Source organism: Manis pentadactyla, chromosome 5 (assembly GCF_030020395.1).
Source record: "Manis pentadactyla isolate mManPen7 chromosome 5, mManPen7.hap1, whole genome shotgun sequence".
Taxonomy (NCBI): Eukaryota; Metazoa; Chordata; class Mammalia; order Pholidota; family Manidae; genus Manis; species Manis pentadactyla.
The window spans coordinates 7,478,880-7,496,215 of NC_080023.1; the positions used below are offsets into that span (position 1 = coordinate 7,478,880).

At 42.4% G+C, this 17,336-nt stretch overlaps 1 protein-coding gene across 1 annotated transcript in view; it reads right to left on the reverse strand.

The window, feature by feature from the left end:
- Window positions 1–16,820, reverse strand: part of CLNK (cytokine dependent hematopoietic cell linker) — a 178,527-nt gene extending 161,707 nt beyond the window's left edge. The window contains exon 1 of the mRNA XM_036921105.2: window positions 16,518–16,820. Within this exon, the coding sequence (XP_036777000.2) occupies window positions 16,518–16,520 (3 nt within the window). The 5' untranslated portion in view covers window positions 16,521–16,820. The remainder of the gene's footprint in view (window positions 1–16,517) is intronic.
- Window positions 16,821–17,336: the final 516 nt, after the last annotated feature.

Consider the following 17,336-nt stretch of genomic DNA (forward strand, 5'->3'; position numbering starts at 1 on the left):
CAGTGGAAAGGATAAGAGCAGAACTGGGGTTAATCCAGCCACTTGTTTGGTAATCTGTCACCTAGAGTATAACTAAGAATACTGAATTAAGCTTACAATACTTAGTGGAACAAAAATGATCAAACACCTCATGAGTCAAATTCCCTGCTTGTTGCATGGTAGAAGAGACCCTGTGTCCTCGGCTCAAGCATTTGACTCTTAATCTATGGACGATTCTGCCAGGCATGGTATTCTATTTTCCAATTCCCCAGAACATTATGAGCAGGAATTAGGCATGTGGGAATAGCATCTGTGGAAAAGTGCATTAAGACTTTGTAGTTGCCTGGCAGAGAGAAAGCAAAGCTGTCCTAGCAGCTTAGAATTAGGATCTGAGTCATCAAGAAGAGGTGAATTCTTTTCCTGAGTCTCTGCTATTTGAAAAGGTAGGGAAATTTTTAATATCTAACTAAAAGTTGAGTATGCAAGATTATTTTTAAAATTGGGATTTCTGAGTGAATGCCACAGAATTGAGGTTTCAGCAATATTAAATAAGAAGTAAGCATTTTCTATCTGAATTAATACTCAAGAGGTTCCCTCTTTTTATAAGTGGCAACATTAAACTCTTGCCTGGCTGAGGAAATTTTCCAGGGCTTCATTTTTTCCTTTTTCCCCCATTTTTGTTGTCTTTGAGGTTTGTAATTCTGATAAAGTCAAGCAAGTGAGTTATTGAGAAACACATAAATATCTCAGTGGAGCCAAATGTGTGAGCTATTTACTATTTCTATAGGTGAACCATGAAGGGCACTTCAAGACTTCTGCCTCTGGGAAGATGGAGCAGATGAACTATGACTTCTTCTTTCCACTAAATACAACTAAACATCTTAAACTATATAATACATTAAAAAATAAAGAAACTCTGAAATATGGGGAGAAGATGGTGGACAGGCTAGGGCCCTCTAGACTCAAAGAACACGGTGATGAGCTCCCTGAGTTTTCTTTCTTCTTCACATGTCCAAAACTTGAAGCTGAAGAAGCCAGCACCCTAGAAATGCCAACAGGCAGGGATTGTTAAAGGCCTCAATAGAAGTCTGGCATCTTTCCCCCAAGGAACAGGAAAGGGGCAGGCTAGGAAGACAGAAAACATCTAGAAAGTCACCTCTTTATTGCAACCAAACATCACAAGAACTATAGCCCACCCCAACAGCAATGGCGAGTATGGGGCTAGACTTCCGTCCTCCCAGGTGGTAAGGAGGGGCCTCCAGCCCCCTGCTGGGATGGTGTCAGAAGATGCTAGGAGGGAAATGGTGCTTTCAATCTCCAGGGATGAAATGAACCCTCCTCATCACAGAATCTGTACAGGCCATGGGATTTTGATTTCCAAACTCACTGGGCAGTAATGAGGTACTTCCTCTCCTCCTCAACACTGGGGTGTGTCAAAGGAGGTGTAGACTAATAATGAGGGACTCCTAACCCCACTAAAATAGGGAGATAAGATGAGGCCCAATAAGAAGGAAAGATCCTACCCCCTCCACAAAGCAATCATAAGGAGTAGCCTCCCTGGGTATCATGAAGATCTACTCTATCACGTAGAGTCTAGACATCTATATTCATGCCACCCCTGGGAATAATGAGGCAGCATCTCCCCTTCCCTTGTCAGAGTAGTGTCAGAGGAAGCCAGTTAAAACAGAAGGTTTAAATAAGACCCAGAGTCTTATAACATAATACCTAGAATGTACAACTTCACCTGAAAATCACTCATCAGACCAAGAACCAGAAAGTTTTAGTTGATGAGAAAAAAAGCAATCTATAGGGTGCCAATAGCAAGATGACAGAGATACCAGAATTATCTGACAAAGGTTTTAAAGAGCCACCACAAAAATGTGTCAGTGAGCAGTTAAGAACATGCTTGAAACAAATGAAAAATAAGAAACTTAGCAAAGAAATAGAAGATAAAAGGAAGAACTGAATGGAAAATTTAGAAGTGAAAACACAATAGCCATAATAAAAACCAGAACAAATGGGCTCAATAGCAGATTGGAATGGTAAGAGGAAAGAATCAATGAACTAGAAGTAGAATAATACATATTATCCAATCTGAACACAAAGAAAATAGGTTGAAACAAACAAACAAATACGGCCCCAGAAACCTGTGGGACTAAAATAAAAGAGCTAATACTTGTATCTTGAGAGTTTCCGCCAGGAAAGGAGAAAGAGGGAAGGTTTGAAAAAAATCTCAGAGGAGTAATTACTGGCAAATTCCCAATTTTGTAAAAGACATAAACCTGAGTGAATCCAAGCAGAGTAAACCCAAAGAAATCCTCACCAAGGCACAGGATGGTCAGACTTCTGAAAACTAAAGACAAATCTCTTGAAAGCAACAAAAGCAAAGTTACTTATTACATTACTTATAGGGGAAAAACAATTTGAATGGCAGTGGATTTTTCATCAAATATCATGGAGACCAGAAGGAAGTGGCACAACATTTTTCAAGTGCTGAAAAAAAATTATAAAGAACTATAAACCAGAACACAGTATGTAGTAAAAATATGTTTTAAGAATGCAGGGGATATCAAGACATTCTCACATAAAGAAAAACAGAGAAGCTTCATTATCATACCTGTTCTAACAAATGACTAGAAGAAGTTCTGTAAACAGAAAGGAAATGTTAAAAGAAGGAAACATGGAACACTAGAGAGGACAAAATAATAGTTTTTGTTCCTGTAATTTTTTTCCTAATAGTTTTTTAACAGCATGTCAAAGTGTGGATAAACAAAATAGACTTTACCTTTCCTATTGAATCTTCTAAATCATATTTGATAGTTGAAGCAATTGTAACACTGTGTGGTTCTAAATGCATGTAGAGAAAATACTAAAGACAATTAAAATGAGCAAAGTTGAGGGATGTTAAGGGTAGTAAAATTTCTCCACGTGGCTTGAAATGGTGAAATGACAGCACCAGTAGGCTATGGTTAAGTTTTGTATACATAATGTTAATATCTAAAGAAACTACTAAAAACTATTCAAAAGGATACACTCAAATACATTACAGATAAATCAAAATGTAGTTCTAAAAAATGTCAAAGTACATATAGAAAGGTTGGAAAAGAGAAGACAGGTATGCAAAAAAACAAATGAAACACAAACAAAGAAAAATTGGTAGTTTTAAGCCCTAACATATAAATAATTACATTAAATGTAAATGGTCAGATTTACATTTAATCTGGACAGGTATTGGCAGACTGAATAAAAATTCATCTCATTAGTGTGGCTCAACTATATGCTCTCTACAAGAAATTCACGTCAAAGACAATGATGTGGTAGGTTGAAAGGGAAGGATGGAAAAAGATATTTTATTTAACTTTGAATATTAATCATAGGGAAGCAGGAGTTACTATCTTAATATCAGATAAAGTAGACTTCAGAGAAAAGAAAATTACCAGACAGGAAGGAACACATATTATAAAAGGGTCAACCCACCAAGAAGATGTAGCAATCCTAAACGTGTATGCACCAAAAAACAGAGCTGCAAAATATGTGAGCTGAAAATTGATGGAACTGGGGGAAGTAATAAGAAAATCCACAATTAAAGTTGGAAACTTCAATACCCCTTTCTCAACAATTAATATAGCAACCAGGCAGAAACTTACAAGGATATAGAAGAACTTGACAACATCATCAGTTAAGAGGATCAACATATATAGAACATATATAGAATGCTCTACCCAATGAAAGCAGAATACACATTCTTTTCAAGTGTCCATGAAACATATATAAAGATAGACTACATTCTGGAAATCTCCAAAGACTTGGAAACTCAACACCTTACTTCCAAATAACCTATGGGTCAAGGATAATATCTCAAGGAAAATAAAATTTATATTGAATTGAATGAAATGACAATAAGATATATAAAACTTTGTGGGATACTAAAGCAATGCTGAGAGGGACATTTATAGAACTATAACTGCATATATTAGAAAAGAAAATCTCAAATCAATAACCTAAGTTCCCACCTTTAGAACCTAGAAAAAGAAGAAAATAAAACCAAAGGAAGCACAGGAAGGAAATGATAAGAGCAGAAATCAATGAAACTGGAAACAGAAAACATTAGGAAAAAAAATCAGTGAAATAAAAAGGTATTTCTTTTAAAAGATCAATAAAATTTACAAATCTCTAGAAATACTGATTAAGAAAAAAAGAGAGAAGACATAAACTACCATTATCAGGAAGGAGAGGAAATATTCCTACAGACCCTGAACACATCAGAAGTATAATAAGGGAATACTGTGAACTCTGTACATGCATAGATTTGACAACCTAGGTAAAATGCACTAATACCTTAAAAATTCAAAATACCACTACTTGCCCAATATGAAATAGGTAATCTGAATTGCCCAGTAAAGTAATAAAGAAATTGAAGAGAACTGATGTCTTCATTATTCTGAGTTTTCCAATCCATAAACAAAGTATGTCTCTGAAATACATTTATTTAGATCATCTTTGATTTTTTTAAAAATCAGCATTGTTTGGCTTCTAGCATAAAAATCCTGTACTTGCTTCCTTAGATTTACACATAAGCATTTCTTTTATTCTTTGCAATGATTATAAGTGGTATTTTAAATTCAGTGTCCACTTGTCCTTGCTAATGTATGGAATATGATGAAATCTGTTATGCTTATCTCTTATGCTGAGATCTTCTTGAGCACAATTACCTTCAATATCCCATGATTTTTTAAATAGATGCAAGTATAATCAACCAAAAACTTATATGGAAAGGCAAAGGAACTAGAATGGCCAAAACAATTTTGGAGGAAAAGATAGAATGAAATGTAGGAATCAGTTTACGCAATTATAAGATTTCACTTACATAGCTACAGTAATCAAGATTGTGTGGTATTGGGAGAAGGGCAGACACGTAGATTCCTGGAAGTACAGAGAACCCAGAAAGAGGCCCCCACAAATACTCCGTACTGAATTTTGACAAAGGTGCAAAAGTGAATGAATGGAGGAAAGCTAGTCTTTCCAGTCAGTGGTACTGTTGTCAATGGCCATCCATAGGTGACCAAAAAAAATGAACTTGGCCCAAGTCTTATAGTGTTTATTAACATTAACTCAAAATGGATCATAGACTTGAATGTAAAATGCAAAAATATAAAACTTTTAGAAAAAAATAGGGCAAAATCTTTGACAAGGTCTAGCAAAGAGTTTTTCAGATGACACCAAATACATAATTCATAACAGGAAAAATTGACAAATTGGGCTTCATCAAAATGAAAAACTTTTCTCTGTGAAAGACTCTATTAAGAGGATGAAAGACAAGTTAGAGAGTGGGAGGAAACATTTGCAAACCACATATCTGACAAAGAACGAATACCTAAACTATTTAAAGAACTCTCAAAACTCAGTAAAAAATTCAGTTAGAAAATGGGTTAAAGACATGAGCAGACATTTCCAAGAAGATGCACAGATGGCAAATAAGCACAATGAAGAAGCCCAGCATCAATACCTATTAGAAAAATGCAAATTAAAACCTCAATAAGACGTTACCACATAACCTGTTAGAATGACTAACATACAGCATGGTGACTGTACGGCGTGCCTGCACCATTTTACCTTCCCACCGGCAGTGTATGAGTGATCCAGTTTCTCTATATTCTTGCTGGGTCACTCACACATTGCTGGTGGGAATATAAACGGTGCAGATACTCTGGAAGATAGTTCCACAGTTTCTTAAAACACTAATGTCCAACAATCGAACTCCTTGGCTTTTATTCCAGGGAAATAAAAACTTATGTTTACACAAAAATGTGTGCACAAATACAGGTTATTATTCATAATAGCAAACACACACACACACACAACTAGAAACAGCACAAATGTCCTTCAATGGGTGAATGATTAAATGATCTGTGCTACATCCATACTATCAAATACTGTTTGCAATAAAAAAGAATGAATTATTGATACATACTACAACAATGTGGATGCATCTCCAGAGAATCATGTTGAATAGAAAATGTCAGTTCCCAAAGGTTACTTATTATATGATTCCATTTGTTTAACATTCTTGAAATGAGAAAATTATAGAAATGGAGAACAGAGAAGTGGTTGCCAGGGGTTAAGAGTGTGGGGGGAAGGGAGTGTGGCTATAAAAAGGCAGCACGAGCAATTCTTGTGGTAATGGAAATGTTCTGTATCTTGATTGTGTCAGTGTCCATATCCTGATTGTGCTTCTGTACTAAAATTTTTCAAGATAATCACCCCTGGGAGAAATGAGCAAAGGGCACACTAGAGCTCCTGGTTTTATTTTCTGTAACTGCATGAGATACTACAATACTCTCAAATTTTAAAAGTTCAATTTAAAAAAAAAGAGAACACATTGACATCTTCCTTTCCTCAGGACTATGGGCTACTTCTGTATTGTTTTGGAGGAGAAAGGTTGAAAGATGTGTAGAGAGAATATGGTAAAATTTTTTATTCCCTATGGGGAAAGACACCCATAGGGTGCAACATTGCTACATTTGTTCATGCACTCAATGTGTCTATTCACTTATATGCTCATACATTCATTCACGTATAAACATACTCATTCATTTTTCTTTTCTTTCATTCAAACAGTCATTACTGAGGCTGACTGTCCATGAGTTAGAGTGCTGTGCACCAGTGGAATAGGAGAAGAAGCATGACGTGGCCTCTGAGGTCAGGGAGCTTCCAGTAGGTCAGTTACACTTCCCATCAAGCAAGTACATCAACAACCCAACCTTCCAATGTCGATAAGTGCTTAATCCATCCCCAAGCCCTGCCGTAGTGCTTGGCATAAAAATATGAATATATATGTCCTTAATTTTATAATTGCTCATTGGCTGCATATTTTCAGAGTGAGGTGCCAAATTATTAGATTTTTGACACCCTAGGACATAAGGTAGATGCAGCATGGCGTGGGGTGGGGGGCACCACTTCTCGGTAGAGGGATGAAGAAAATCATCCATTCGGTGGTAGAATTTGATTACCTCCGCTATGAAATCCAAGCTCCTAAATGGGCTAGCTAGGCCCTCCCAACGTGCCCTCGCACCCGTTTCTCACCCACCACCTGCTAGTTCCGTGGGGCTCCTTTTTTCCATTTTTCCTGTGTGTGTTCCCTCCACAGTGATATTTTTCTCCACCTGCAGAGCCCCACTATTCTGTAGCTTTGGGGGACGTCCTGTCCCCACCAAGGGCTTCTGAATGGCCTCTCCCCTCTGTTCCCACAGCGCTTGTGTATAGGTCCTGCTAAAGTTCTAGGCACATGCCAGGAGAGGGTATTAGGAGGCCCAGGGATCAAACAGGGAGACATTGAACCCCACTTTTCCCTTTTACTGATCGTTTTAACTCAGGGAAGCTTGTTACCCTCTCAGAATCTCATTTGCCTTATGACTTTAGGGATGCAAATGGATCATGTCTCAGATGAGGGTTAAGAAATAACATGCAGAAAGTGCTCAGGAAACTGCTGGGATCTGTGCAGTGCTGAGGAAATACTCTTATTTATTATAGGAAATCTGTTTTGTATTCCTGTCCACTCCCTTTTCACTTGTGACAGGAACTATTTCCTTTAGCATCCCTAGTGTTCCTATAGCTTTGGACTCTCGCACAGTAATAATAATGCTGCTGATAGTGACCATGCCTGTCATTCAATAAATTACTCACTGGTACATGGTCGACAATAAATGTTTGCAGAAACAGCTTGTTTGGAAATCATTAAATTACAGGACTCCTTATGCCTCTTCCAGTTATATCACATTAATCTCCATTTACTGAAATTCTAGTGTTCTCTGAGGGGTCTGAGAATGCCCCAGGGTCCAGGGAGAGAGAGAGGGAAGAGAGAAGGCATGTGGTTTGGGTTATTTGTGTGTGTGTGTGGATGAGGTGAGTGAGTGTGCCTGAGAACTGTGGTGTAGGATAACAGATATTCCTGAACAGGGATACAAGGGGTTGAGGGACACAAACTGTCTGTGTAAAGGTTGACACACCACACACATATGAATTTCTCATGTGGGCCATGCAGGGGTCTCCCCCTGACTTACTCTGCTCCGGCCACACGGCTTGCTTGCTGCTCCTTAAACATGCCAAGCACAGACCCAAATCCAATCTTTGCTCCCACCATCCTGTCTTCCCAGAATGTTCTTCTGCCAGATACCTGCATGGAAAACTTCCTCACCTCATCATTCAAGTCTTTGCTCAAATGTCACCATGCTCAATAATGGGTCAATAAAATAATACGTCGGGTGGGGCTTTGGGGAGGCAAGAGTGTCCACGAGGAAGGGATGACTTGGCTGGGAGGCCCTCCAAGGCAGGAGCGGAGGCAGCCCGGGGCTCCTGGTGGCCCAGACTGTCTTCCCCAGCTACCCCCAACCTCTGTGTGGAAAGGGAGCCTCCCCTTTTGCTGGTGGCCCAGCAGACCTCTCGCCCCAAACCCATGCTTTGTCTTGGAGAAGGCTTAGTGACGGGGGACAAGGGAAAGGCCATGCATGCAACTAAGACTGAAAAAATCTAAGATCCTTGAGGGGGCTGGTGGGAGGACTGAGGCCTGTGGTTTCAGAGGTGGGGGCTTCTGGCTCCCAGTAGAGGGTGGAGATGAGGAGACTGGGGTTAAGGGGAGAGGCCTGTGGGTAGAACCTGAGGGAGAGCTAGGGGGTGACAGCACCCGTGCGTGTGTCCCTGATCCGCCGTCTATTGAGCTCATAGCTAATTTCCCTTGAGAGTAGAAGAGCCAAAGGGACCAGGCAAGGGGAATGCTCCCCTCCAGGTTCCCATGACACCTTGGAGATGGCAAGCGAATCCTTTTGGGAAAGAACTGCTCAAGCCAGGGGTGACTAACTAACCCATGGGGTAGATGTTCTTTGAAAGATTGTTTAATTCTGAGGCCTTTAAGCAGGCGCATAGCCTCTGCTTAGCCAAAATTTCCACTTCCTGCCTGGGCCCTAACCTTCATCTGGTGCAGCATGAAGCCAGGGTAAAGACGGGTGAGCGAGCAGTGCCTACACTGGGAAGACGAGACCTCCCTGGTCTCTGCCTTGACAGTCCCTGCAGAGAAACATGCACCTGCTCCCCAGGGATGAGAAGTGGCCACCACCAGATGGGTACCAGGTATAGAAAGAGAAAGCCCCACTTTCATTTCCCCTACTACTCATCCCCCCACCCACAACTAAAGAGGCACTCTACGTAACACGTAGGAATTAGATTTCAAAAGGAAGGAGCCTACTGATTGGGGTATTGTGAATATATTAGGATGTTGATTAGTTTCAGGGCTGCCATCACAAAGCACCATAAACTGGGGGGGCTCAGGAAACAGAAATGTGTTCTCTTACAGAAGTCAAAACTCAAGGTGTTTGCCAGGTTGGTTCCTTAGGAGGGCTGTAAGAGGAGGCCTCTTTCCAAGCTTCTGGTGGTATTCTGCCAATCTTTGGCATTTCTTGGCTTCTGCTATATTGTCCCATGTTGTGTCTATGTCCAAATTTCCCATTTTTGTAAGGACACAGGCTATATTGGAATGGGGGCCTCCCTTCTCCAGTATGACCTCATTCTAACTGACTGCACCTGCAAAGATTATATTTCCAGAAAAGGTCACAGTCTGAGATATTAGGGGTTAGAAATTTAACATGAATTTTGGAGGGACATAGTGCAATCTGTGTATGGTGTAACTAAGATTTCAGTTGTAAAATCATTAAAGATTAAAAACAAACAATTTATTCAACCTTCTCATTTTATGCAGGAGAAAGTTAAAGCCCAGAGATGTTTCAAAGTAAGGTAGAATGAGCAGGATGTGCCCACTTCAGAATTTTCTCCCCATCTCTTACAAGTCATGTGACCTAGAATCTCTATCGGGAGCTTTATCCTCCAATTGGATATGGCATTGCCTAGAAGGGTGGATGAAGGTCAGATGGACCACTGCCGTGAAGATGCTTTCTTGACTCTAATGTGTGTGTATATATATATATATATATGAGTAAAGGGTAATTTCTTTAAGGTCGCAATGCAAGCAACAGGCCAACCTACCATAGTTATCCAGCTCTTTCCTGAGTCACAGCATTGTCCCAGCCACCTTGTCTGTGGACACTGAGGTAGAAGTCTGAGGTGCCATGAGCAGGGGTAGGGGTGTGTCACAGCAAGGGGCTCTCACGCCGTAACAGAAGCGGCATTTGCCCAGCCGGGCAGATCCACCCCCACTCGGGGGGAGCTCATAAAGCGGGTGCCTCTGCTCCCCACTGGCAAAGCTGTCTCTCTCTCTCTCTCTCTCTCTCTCTTTTTTTTTTTTTTGGCCAGCTTAAGACTTTGAGGTCCAGGGAGGGTAAATAAGCACACTTCATGGGTGACGTGAGTAACAAAGGTCAGTTTGAGAGTCGTGGAACATTCTGTGGTGGAACTCAAAGCCACAGATAGAATTGTAGAAGCACCCGACAGAGCGGAGCCAGAGGCTCACCGAGACTCTTCACTAGATGTGCTAACAGCAGGGGGGAGCGTGCAGGGGGCCAGCTGGACCCCCTGATTCCCAGTCCCTCCTCTGCTGAATGGGGATAAAGCTGCTTAAGCACAGTTGTGGAAGCATAGCTGGGCTCAGCCATTCTGGAGTGTGACTGGGCGTGGAAACCCTAGGGACTAGGGGGACCGCCCCGAGGTATTAACCCAGGGAAAGCCACACCCGGTGTGTGAGGGGACAGACACAAGGCTAACATCGACTGCCACACTGTTTGTGGAGTCAGAGGGGTGCAGGCAGCCAGGTCACCCAGAGGAAGGAATGCATAAAATACTGAGGATACAAAAATGGAGCATCAGGCAGCAGCTAGAAGAAATGAACTAGGGCAGTGGTTCTCAAACTGTGGCACCAAGACAAGCAGGATAAGCTTCCCCTGGGGCCGTGTTAGGAATGCACATTCGTGGGCCCCATTCTGGTTGTAATGAATCAGGACATCTTGGGTGGGACCCAGAGCGCGGCTTCAACAAGCCCTCGTTGACATTCCGAGATGCTCCAGGTTGAGAACCACAGAGGTACAGGTACTAAAACACAGACTTAGGTTATAAAGAAAGAGAATGGGGTTTATTGTTCAATGGAATTTATTATTAAAAGCATACGCATGAACAAAAATATTTGACGATAGAGACCCCATTCTAGTGACTTTCTCCCTATGAGAAGGAAGGGGTCATTAAGGAAAGAAAGAAAGAACCTTTGACCCTTTAAACAAATGTGAAAGGATACCTTGATCTGAGTGGCTGCTACTCAGTTGTCTGTGCCTGAGACTCTACACAAACAGAACAGTGGGAGTGAGAAGCAGCAACAAGCGTAACACTGATGGAGCCTTTGATCGGCGTGGTTCTCAGTCTTTCCCGCACACCCCACTGGGGTTCTCCCAGCGACCCCTCGACTCCTGCTCAGACCCTGCCCGTTTCAGCAGTGAGGCGGCCGAAGCAAGGAATCTTGGGAAACTTGCCGCAGGTCACATGGTCAGGAAGCCGTAGGAAGACGCCGCCCACGTCATTCCCACGCTGTGGGCGTAGCTCCGTGATCCTCAACAGATCTTGCCTCCAACTGGATATTTGACAATATCTGGAGACATGCCTGGTTGTCCCACCTTGGGAAGGGCTTCTGGCATCTAGTGAGTAGGGGTCAAGGGTGAGGCTAACACCCTAGAGTGCACGGGATGGGCCCCCACGGCAGAGGGGTAGCCGGCCCCAATGTCAATGGTGCTGAGGCTGAAGACCCTGATACATCTCCCGCCCAAAACCTCTCTTACCTCCTCCCAGCCAGGGGAAGGTGTGCACGCTACACGTGTGGATTGGGTGCTCTGCTGGGGGAGGAAACATCAGTGAAGCACTACGTTACCTTTGTGCATCTGAATGTATATTACATTTGTATAGTTGACCTTAGTGCTGAGAAATAAGCTGACCTCATACCTAAAGCAAGATGTCCAGCCTCCACCCTGGCCAACAGGCCCTTTTACCAAGTAATTGCTACAGATTTGCCATCTACAGTCCCTGGCCTTTGATGTATCCTTTCTCATAATTTCAGCATATATATGTGATATTATTCTTTATTTATTGCATACTAAATATATCCTAGTTGGATCACTTTATACAGCAATCAATTGTTCTTTTGAACCGCATATACATATATATATATATATATTTTTTTTCTTGGCCGAAAACCTCAACCCATATGTATATTATATATTATGATATCTGGTTAGTCTCTGATAGTACATAAACATTTTTAGTATCTCATACTCGAATGTTTGGGTCTTTGCTAAGTGAGAATCATTTCTCCCTTTTGTGAATTTGTCCATTTGTGTCCCCGTTGGCACTTTGTGACTCTGAATACAGGTGTCTCTGTAGTTTCTTGATACTGTAAACTCCTTGAGGTCACATCTGCATTGCATTTTCCTGGTACCAGGGTTTGCTCTTGATGTTCATTAAACATGAACTATAAGAACAATGTTAAAATTTCTGAAAAATGTAATTTATACATAATTTATACACAATTACCCTTCTGCCCCCTTTCCTTCATGATATTTACTTGACCATGTTTTGCTCAGTGTTCAATGTACAGTTCTTACAGGTAGGAAAGATCAATTAATAAGTCATGAAAGATGCATAGTGGAAGTTTCCCAGAACAGTTTTTTCATGCAGTCTCAAGCCAATATTTTACTGCCATTTGCTTTTCAAAAAGAAATGGATTTGAAATATGGACCCTTATTCATCTGACTCAAACCTCTATGTTATCCAGGTAAATCAGCAGGACGCCAATCAGTGCAACAGGAGCTTTGGAAGAGTTGCTGAGAAATGCAGCCATGGGTGTGTGACCCTAAGCATGCCATGCACGTGAGTATTTCTGAGCTCCCACCCCCCATGTGAGAGGTTTGCGTGGCCAACATCTGTGGCTATCCTGACCCTAACTGCTCATTTTGCACCCCTGACCTCACATCGTACCGACTCTGCTTCATGGCTCTCCTGCAGTCTTTTCCCACACACTGAATGATACCATCATTGCTTTAGGATCATGCTCAGAAAGCTGAGATCCATTTTATGACTCCTCTGCTTTCCTCACCCTCAACAGCAATCAACGAACAAATTTTATTGATAGTGGTATCTCCAAAATATCTCTTAAAATGTGCCCACTCCTCTCTCCCTGCTCTCATAAACTCAGCCTCCATCAGCTCTTGTTGGATGAGTCTAATGGTCTTGAACTCAGGTCATGAACTTTGAACCTTGGATTTGCATAGAGGTCTGTCTGGCTGCAAATTTTCCCTTTCCCCTTCCTCAAAGGGGACTTTCAGTCACCAAGGAAGCGTTTTATGTTCTGTAGGTTTAGCAATGAGAACCACTACTGAAATACATGTTTCCCAGTCTCCTAGCACCTTAAGATCTGGGAAAGAACAGTAACAACATACACCCCAAAATCTTACCTGCCTCATGAACCAGGAGTCTAGAACTACAGAGAAGACCTCCCTAAATTCCTAGTTTTACTTGATTCTCAACTCCTGCGTATGTGTGTTATTTCGGTTTATGAATAATCTTGCCATCATACACATACCGTGGCATCAATCCAAGCATGAAATGTGGCCCTTCCTTTAATTTATGTTCCTGTGCACACATGGCATCTGTGTGTACAGGGGACTTTACTAAGGGCTGGTTAGGGAGGCAGAGAAGAGTCAGGGGCTATTTACCTCATGTCAACAAATAGTTCAAACAAAATATCAAACATCATTTTTCTTAGAAACTCTCTGACCACCCAACCATAGGGGATTTCTCTGGGATGATTCACCCTTCACCCTCGTTGTCCTTCAGCTCCTGCTCTAGGAAATCTATTCGTCTCTTCTCATGCAGAGGGGTTTAGCCACATCCTTTGTGTCTTAGCTCCTGCCAACACCCAGCCCTCAGGCATTCCATTTCACCTCAAATAGCTTACTCCAAAACAAGAGGGTTTCTCCTTCACCAGGGTTAAGACAATACATTATTATTCTCCCTTAGGGGGAACTAAAGACTTCAACTGAAGTTAAACATTTCTAATAATTTGAGCTTGATATTCACCCTGTAATTATTTATTGAGAACTTCTTGAAAGGTGGGCATCATTCTGTGGCTGGGGCACCATCAGTGTGCAAAAGCCAGGAAGAGTTCTCCATATATAGAGGGTACATTCTACAGATTGCCTAGTGCCCTTTGCTGTTAATGTGTAATTACCCTTCAAAAACGGCATTCAGTCCCATGAAATCACACCAAATAAGAATCCGACCTAGACTGGGGATGACGAAAGGTAGCCACAGCAGGTGAGGAGGGAGGTGGTTTTGGAGCGGTGGTGTGCTGCTAAGGTTTGACAACGGCTCTCGGGGGCAGTGGGAGGGGACAAGCCCTGAAGGGTAGAACGGCCAGTTTCCATGTTGTAAATGCTCTCTGTGCGCTTGCTTTCAGACTCTCGGTGTGGTGTGTCTGAATGTGGAGCTGGGAAGACAAGTAGAGTAGCTGCCCTTATACAGCATTTCCATCACACAAAAAGGACTGTAAGAGCATAGGTACTGTGTGACCTCACTTCTGTGTGGATTTTTTAAAAAACTGAACTCATAGAAACAGAGTAGTTATCAGGGGCTGGGGTGGCAAGTGGGTTATAAACACACAGGGAGAAGGAGCCCAGCTCTGGATGGGACATGTCTTTTAAATCCCTCTCAACTCTGAAATTCTATGACAATCAAAGGAAGACTGAGGTTTTTGAGGACAGATAGAAGAGGTGAGAACAGATGAATTGAGAACCTGGAAATGGTGCCTTGCACATTTTAAGTAGATGTATAAATATACCAGCAATTTAAGGCCAGAAGAAAAGCCTTATCTTTAAAATAAATAGCCACAGGAAGCAAAGCGAGTCAGGTGTCTTCTCTCTCCCTACCTCTTCAGGGGCTCCTATTTTTGAAACATCACTTCCTCAAAGTGTCAGACAATTATATCTGCTAATGTATTTTTGCCAACATGATCCTAAAAAGGATAATGTGAATTATTTATGCCATTCCCTCCCGCTGGGAGTGACTAAGATGCTGCAAAATTTCATTTTGGGAAATTCCTTGTGCAAGAGATTTCAGAGAGCACAACTTGAGATGGGGAAAATTGATGAATGGCCTCAAACAGGAGAGAAAATAATCTGCCAGAGAGCTCCTCTCATTTATGGCTGTGGCTGTGGCTTTCTCTTCTATGACCCCAAAGGTCCTCCAGGTTTTAGCCACAGCTACCTGACCCCACAACTGTCAGTCTCAGGGTGCCTCGGCCACCATCTGCCCTGATTTCCCTCAGAACAGGAAACCAGCAGGGGCCCTGCACGCTCATGCAGCCCTTACACTCCTGACAGCAGCCCACCTTCTCCCCTCTACTGGCCACTCTGAGCAAGGTCCTGTCAGTCCTGGCTGGCGTCAGCCTGAAGGAAAATAACTTTGAAGACAGTCAAATTCCTGCTTCTCTATATAATGATGATGTGACTCTGGGTAAACCAGGGAACCTCTCTGGGCCTCAGTTTTCTTATCTATAAACTGGGGATTAGAGTACTCCCCATTTTTTCCCTGGGTTAGGGGTTGAGAAAAATGAGTGTATCCAAGTTGTTAGCACAGTCAATGAATCATGACATATTAATTTCCATGATTATTATTTTTATCTGCTGTCCAACCTGCCCTTCATCTCTGTGTTTTTTGAAAGATCCATTCATTTACTCATTTATTCGGAGTATCTGCTTCGTGCCAGGCACCATGTCATCCATGTTCTCTTCCTGGGCCCCAAATTTATAAGAGCCATTTATTCAATGCCTATGTCCAGAGACCCCTTCATTTCTCTTCAGAGAATATTAGCTGAGTGCTAGAGACCCACAAAGAATGCATGGAGCTGTCCCTGGGCACAGAGGGCTGACATTCCTGAAGGTCCACTGTACGTGGGTGCCGTTCTCCTGAGTAGTCGGTTCCGTGCGCGTGGTGCCAATGCTTACTTCTTAAAGTGTCATTTTCAAGTTAGTCTATGACTTTCACTACTAGCCCATTAGATGAACATATTCTCTTCCTTTTTGTAAGGAGTGATAATAAGGGAAGGAGACTGGCTGTTACTCAATAAGCATCTACATGCCCCTGCCTGCAGTGGGATTTTACAGGCATTATCTCAGTTCCTTCCTAGAACAACCATGTGAAGATATGTCGTTCACCTAGTTTTGAACCTAAGCTAGCTGAAGGTCAGGGGAATTAAGGAACTTGCCCACAACCCGAGGTCGTGCAGAGTTTGAACCAACCTGACACCGAAGCCTGACCATTTTGCTGTAAGCAGTATCATCTACCAATAATTCTGGTTTGGAGTTAACACTGCTCACCTTTCAGAACATCATAGTAAAAACAATAACACTATACTGTCAGGTGAGGGGTCCTGACATCCCTCAGCCCCAATTTTCCCTCCTCTTTATTCAGGGTCCCCCTGTATGGGGACCAGTCTATTGAAAATTTTGTCCTTTTCATAGTTAGGGTAGCTTAACCAAACAAAAGTTTAATGGACTCACCATTGAAAGCACAGCAACGTCCCAAGAAATATGGCTAAATGGTTTGCAGCTGCATTCACCATGCGTCTTCTGGTTTATGGCCAAATCCCAGTTGTCACGGGAAACAGAACCACTGGATTTTCTTCACTGTCAAAATGTTTGGTGTCAGTGCTTGTTCAGAAAGCTCATCCTTTTTTGTGTCCCCTGTAAGGATCTTGCTCTGTAATTATCTTGGTCTATTTAGTGGGTACAGTGGTCAAGGAGAACAAATCAGGTGCAAGTCCCTGCCGGCTATTCACAAGGACACGAAGTTGCTAGCGGGAGCCTGGGGTCTGCTGGCTCTGGGACAAAGAAGGTGAGCTGGCCCAAGGTGGGGCCAAGAGCTTGGCAAACACCTGCTGTTGACATCAAACAGTTGCCTGTTCCCTGGTGTTGTGGTGTTCTTGCCTTATGTGCATAAACGCTAAGCTCAGGGAACTCAAATCTCCTGCTCCCCCAAACCAGGAACCTTCTTTCCGACAGTAAAGGTGGCAAGTGTGCACTTCTTTTCCTGCTTGCTTTGTCAGCACTCTGCACATGATCGGGATGCTGATCTTTCATTGTGTATATTGCAAATATCTTTTCCCAGGATAAGGCTTGCTTTCTCGCTGTTCCCATGGAGTCTTTTGATGAATGGAGGCTCATCTTCTATTTCATATTGATTTGCAGTGGTTGCCTGGAGCATTGCTTTACAGAGAGTTCTGAGACTGTGGTCAAGAGCAGCGTGATCTGTCAAGGGTGCCTGACAGCCTGGAGGGTCCCCAGGACTGTCCCTTCCTAGCCCTGGAATAAGCTCGTTGG